The 5,425-nt window shown below is 20.7% G+C and overlaps 1 protein-coding gene across 1 annotated transcript; it reads left to right on the top strand.

Moving 5' to 3' along the window:
- Positions 1 to 4,675: 4,675 nt before the first annotated feature.
- Positions 4,676 to 5,425, top strand: K444DRAFT_613361 (uncharacterized protein). The gene has a single exon (XM_024880332.1). It carries the CDS (start codon positions 5,116 to 5,118, stop codon positions 5,377 to 5,379), a length of 264 nt encoding a protein of 87 aa, XP_024736292.1. The 5' UTR covers positions 4,676 to 5,115; the 3' UTR covers positions 5,380 to 5,425.

Raw genomic sequence — 5,425 nt, 5'->3', positions numbered from 1 at the left:
AATAATAATAATAATAATAATAATAATAATAATAATAATAATAATAATAATAATAATAATAATAATAATAATAATAATAATAATAATAATAATAAGCTATTAGATTTTTTTAAATTTTATTATTCTTTTTTTTAGTAAAAGGAACTATAATTAATCTTATAGACTATTTAAGTATTATTTTATAATAATAAGTATATTAAAAATACAAATATATTATATATTTTTAATTAAATATAAAGAATTAATAAATGTAATATCTTTAGCTTTATAAGTAAAATCTAAAATATCCGGGCTATTACTAATACTTTGCTTATTATATTAGATAAAAGTCTAATTATTATTATTAAACTTTTTAGACTAATTAATCTTATTTTTCCTAAGTAAATCTATTATATAAAATCTAATAAATTATATATAAATATTTATTAAGATTAAGGTAATTAAGAAAGAATAAATCTAATATCTAATATACTTTTTCTTATATATTATAATTAGCTTAGTACTATTTTAGGTCTTATTTTCTTATAAATATATATATATTTGAAATTTATAATTAATATTTTAAAGTAATATTTTTTAATTAGTTCTTATATAATTTAAAAGTTAGATTACTAAATTTAATACTTTTATAATTATTAGAGTTTTTATAATTTTTTGTTTTTTAAATTTAATATTTAAACTATATTATATATTTTGCCTTTAATATAAAAAAGGCTTTTAAAAGTCTAATTTATTTATATATTATATCTTATATTTAGAGAATTTATTTATTAGTAATATTTTCTTATTATTAAGAAAAGAAGATATAAAAAGACTTTTATATTAAGAATATATTATATTATAATAATAAAATTATAAGTATTTATATATAAATATATAATATATTAAATTAGTTATATTAAAAACTATATTATATTTATATATAAAGTTACTAATTACTTTATATTAATACTAGATTTATATAATTAGTAATTTTATATAACTAGTTAGCTATAGAAAAGCTCTAAAGCCTGAAACTCACGAAAAGTCTTAAGGACTTTAGGGCTTTTAAACTATTACTAGTATCTAGTATTTTTTTAAAAAAAAGTATAATATATTTTATAATAAATAATCTATTATAGACTATTTAATTTTTAAGTTAAGCGAGAAATCTAAGAACTAGGCTTGTAATTCAAGTTTTATTAAGGTTATTAAAGTCTTTACTAGCTAGTATTATAGATTTAATATTATAACGGGAATTCTATAAGTTTTATTCTAATTTATTTAGAAAATATATATAATATATATTTTTTATTTATTTTAATATTTATATATAATTTCTAAAAGCCGAACTATTATCTAAAAAAGAAATAAGAAAGCTAGACTAATATCTTTAAAAACTAAGGCCTTAATAAGTCTATTTAAAAAAGCTTACTAATTTTTCTAAAAATAATTTAAGAAAAGTTTAAATTTATTATATATTATAACTTATATAATTAGAAATAGAAACTTGAATTCATTATATAAAATTATTTATTTAAATTAATTAGTTAAATCTATTTTTAATACTAAGTTTTTATTAAAGTAATTTCCTGCTTTTAAAAGCTTTAAATAAAATAGCTAATAAATTTCTTAGCTATTAGCTAAAATTTATTAATTAGAAAATCTATAAATAATATCTTATAAAATATAGGAAATCTTAGTACTTAACTAGTATTATACTTTAGCTTAAAGATATTTATTATTTATTATATCTAATTTAATAGAAATAAAAGATATTTATATTTTAATTCGAGAAATAATTAGAACTTTTATATAGATTTAGAATAGTAGTTTGTTTTATAAAAAGAAAATAGACTAGAATTATTTATATTATTTTAATTTTTAAAAGAGATTATAATAAATATAATAATTTCTAAAATATTCTCGAAAAAGCTTTTCCAAATTAAAATAAGCTAGTTTATAATTCCGAAAGATTTATAGAAATCTTATATATTTAAAATTATAAATATTTAAGATAAATACTATTTAAATTTTAATTTATAATAAAAGAAAAATAAAATATTTGAATATTTAATAAATAGAAAGTCTAATTATAGATTATAAGAACTAGTATTAACTAAATATATATATAGTAATATTAAAGAGAAAATAAGATAAGAAAACTAAAAAATTAATTAATATATATTTTATAAAAGTAAATAAGGATATTTAAATAGCCTAAAAATAAGAAATATATATTAAAGAAATTAAAATTAAAGAAAAAAGAATTATTTCTTATAAAAATAAATTAATATATATTTTAAGATAAAGAATAAAGATATTTAGTAATAGCCTAAAGGCTTTTATAAGTATTAAAAAAAGAAAACAAATACTAAAATTCGAAGAAATCTAAATAGAAATTCGAGAAAAAATACTTTTAGAAAATTTAAAAATATAAGAGATATTAGAAAAGAAAAGAAGGAAATATTAGAAGAAGAAAAAAATTTAAAATTTAGCTTTTTAAAAAGTAAATAAATTAAAGATTTATAATATATAAGTTCTAGATAAAAGTAATCCGGAAATAGTAATTAGGTACTAGCTTTTAATATTATTAGTAGAAATATTAAAAAAAGAGAAAGTTATAAGGTAATTAGATACTAGCTTTTAATATTAATAGAAGTATTAATAAAGATATTAATAAAAGTATTAATAGAAAAGATATTAGTAAAGAATAAAAGCTTTTAGTATTAATAATAAAATTTAAAAAAATATAAAAGAAAAATAAAGGGTTTAAAATAAAAATGAAATAAAATTATAGTTTTATAGAAAATAAAAGTACTAATATAAAATAGTTATATTATTATATAATTTTATATTTATTTTTATTATTTATTAAGAATATATATTTTTTAGAAAAAAGTATTATTTAAAATTTTTAAGTTTCTTTAATTTAATAATTATATATTAGAATAAAAGAATTTTTCTTATTTAAAAATTATAATTATAATATTATTAAATATAGAAATATAGAAGTTTATATAATAAGTTATATATAAAGATTTAAAGAAATTCAAATTACTTCGAATTATTTATAATTAGTAAAGTTAATTATATAAATTAAATATAAATTAATTTTTATTAGTATATTTTAGCTTTTATAAATTAATAAAAGAAAAAATATTTTTATTTTTATTTTTATAATATAGTATCTAAAATTATAATTTTTTAATATTTTAAATATATTTAATCTAGGGCTATTAAATACTAATACTTTTATTTTTAGGTATTATTTATTATAAATTCATTTAAGTTTAAATAATTATATTAAATATATATCTTTATATTCTAAAAGTAAATAATAAAAATATAGTTATATTAGCTTTAAGCTTAGCTTTAATTTTAATCTTCTTTTAAAAATAACTTTAATTCTAATATATAATATTATTAAAGCTTTTTTTTATTAAAAATATATTAAATATAGCTTTAGATAATAGCTTTAATAAAAGCAAAAGTAATAGAAAAGATAATAAAGCTATAAATAAATAAAAAGATAATATTTATAATATATTCTCTAATAATTCAAATTTAGTTTATAATATCTTTTTCTATTAATATATTTAACTAATAAACTTCTTTATTTCTTGATTCTCTTTTTATATATAATCTTTTTCTTTTCTTTTTTTTCCTTTATAATAATACTTTAATCTTTTTATATTATTTAATAATATTACTAAAATAGTAAAGTAAATTAATAATAAAGCTAAAGTTAGAGAGATAAAGATATATTAAAGTAAGAAGCTAAAGAAATTAGAGAAAGGTAAAATAAATCTAGAAATAAGCTTAGTTTATATTTATAAAACAAAATTCTCTTAAACTTATATTATTTATAGTAATAAAAAGAGATTAAAAAGCCCTTTTAAATACTATATAATTATAAAAGATAACTTTAATAGCATTTATATAAATTACAGATATAATAATAATAGTAAAATCTATACTTTTTATTAATTTAATACTAATTTTATTAAATCTAGAAAGCCTTATTCTATATCTATAAAATTCTTTATATTAAAGCCTTAACTATTTATAAGATATAGAAAGCAAGTATAAAAACAGATATAAGATTAGAAGATAAAAGGAAAGAAGATTATAATAAAAGAGAATAAAAATACTAGAAAAGAAGAAGATAAAGAAAATATAGATAATTTAAGTAATATAAATAGTATAGAGAATATAGAAAGTAAGAGAGATATATCTTATAATTTATAGAATTTGCCTTACGGACTATACAAGCTAAGGGGAGGCTAGGAGTAGTCGAGAATAAGGCGTATATACTATACTTTTTTTTAGTGAGATATAGGGGGGGGGATACGGGTGCGAAAATCAAAAAATCAGAAAATCACTTTTCGCTTCTCGGTTTTGTCGACTAGCCTGCTAATGGCCTCAGTACTGGGGGACAGAAAAGCGGCACCAATTTTCAATGTCCCAAGTGAGAGCTAGACATCTCTCCGAGTTCACAGGAGGTAAAAGTACAGTATCTCGGGATTTCCGAGATAGAAGGAGAGTGACTTTGAATATACTTCAGCTCGAAGGAACATTTTCCCAGAGAAGTGGCTGAAATGATCCAACCTGACTTTAGACATTAGAAATTCAGTGCCGCTTTTTAGTCCTTCACGAGATCGCCCAGTGTGCTTCCCGAGTCCAAGAGGGAGCTCCTGTTTCTAGGATGTGGAATACCATATGACCTATTAGGGACGACTGAAAGATATTCCAAGCTTCAAATCCCTTTCATTCTCATCGAGATGCTCCAAAACCACTATACACCGTCCACCCACCCATTTCAATCCTGTGCCAGTCTCCTCATAATCCATGCCTACTTTTACAATGAAAAACGCCTTCAGACTTGACCTCCAATGCCCCCGTAAATAAGCCTGGTCTTATAATCGTACATATCCTACCCCATAAGCATTTCCCTTAAACTCCGACCCCGGGCGCGGTTTCCGATATAGCTAATGCTTCGTTGGCGTTCGGTCCTTCCTTCGCGCGGTATATTATGCACTCTGCGCTCATACCCTAACAATTTCATACTTATCCATGCTTCACCGTCCACCGTCTTCATGCTTCCGAATATAAGAATGTACGTTGCCCGCTGCCATGTCTCTTGACAGAGTCGACCTACTTTTGGTGCTCCTCCGGCTCTTTCCACTCTTTCCGCTCCTTCCGCTCCTACTCGTTCCTGAAGAAGCCACAACTCCTGTCGAGTTCGGAGATGGTCATTCTCCAGCGACGACGTGGAGATGCGGGTTTCCTCTTGGGATAGTGAGAGACTGCGTCTATCTTGACCTTCTTGCTCGTTTTGTAATCCCACCCCTTCTAAATTCCACACCTGAGCATTTCTCTGGTGGAGCTCAGTATTAAGCCTCCCCACTTCCTTCTGGGACTTCTCGAGCTGTTCGTCCAGTTT

Source organism: Hyaloscypha bicolor (assembly GCF_002865645.1).
Source record: "Hyaloscypha bicolor E unplaced genomic scaffold K444scaffold_86, whole genome shotgun sequence".
In the NCBI taxonomy this organism is placed as follows: domain Eukaryota; kingdom Fungi; phylum Ascomycota; class Leotiomycetes; order Helotiales; family Hyaloscyphaceae; genus Hyaloscypha; species Hyaloscypha bicolor.
The sequence above is the reverse complement of the archived record's forward strand: the minus strand, read 5'-3'. Positions and strand labels throughout refer to the sequence as shown.

Bases quoted from the DNA above. Each gene is read 5' to 3' on its own strand.
- K444DRAFT_613361 (XM_024880332.1), top strand. From the start codon at position 5,116: ATGTCTCTTGACAGAGTCGACCTACTTTTGGTGCTCCTCCGGCTCTTT.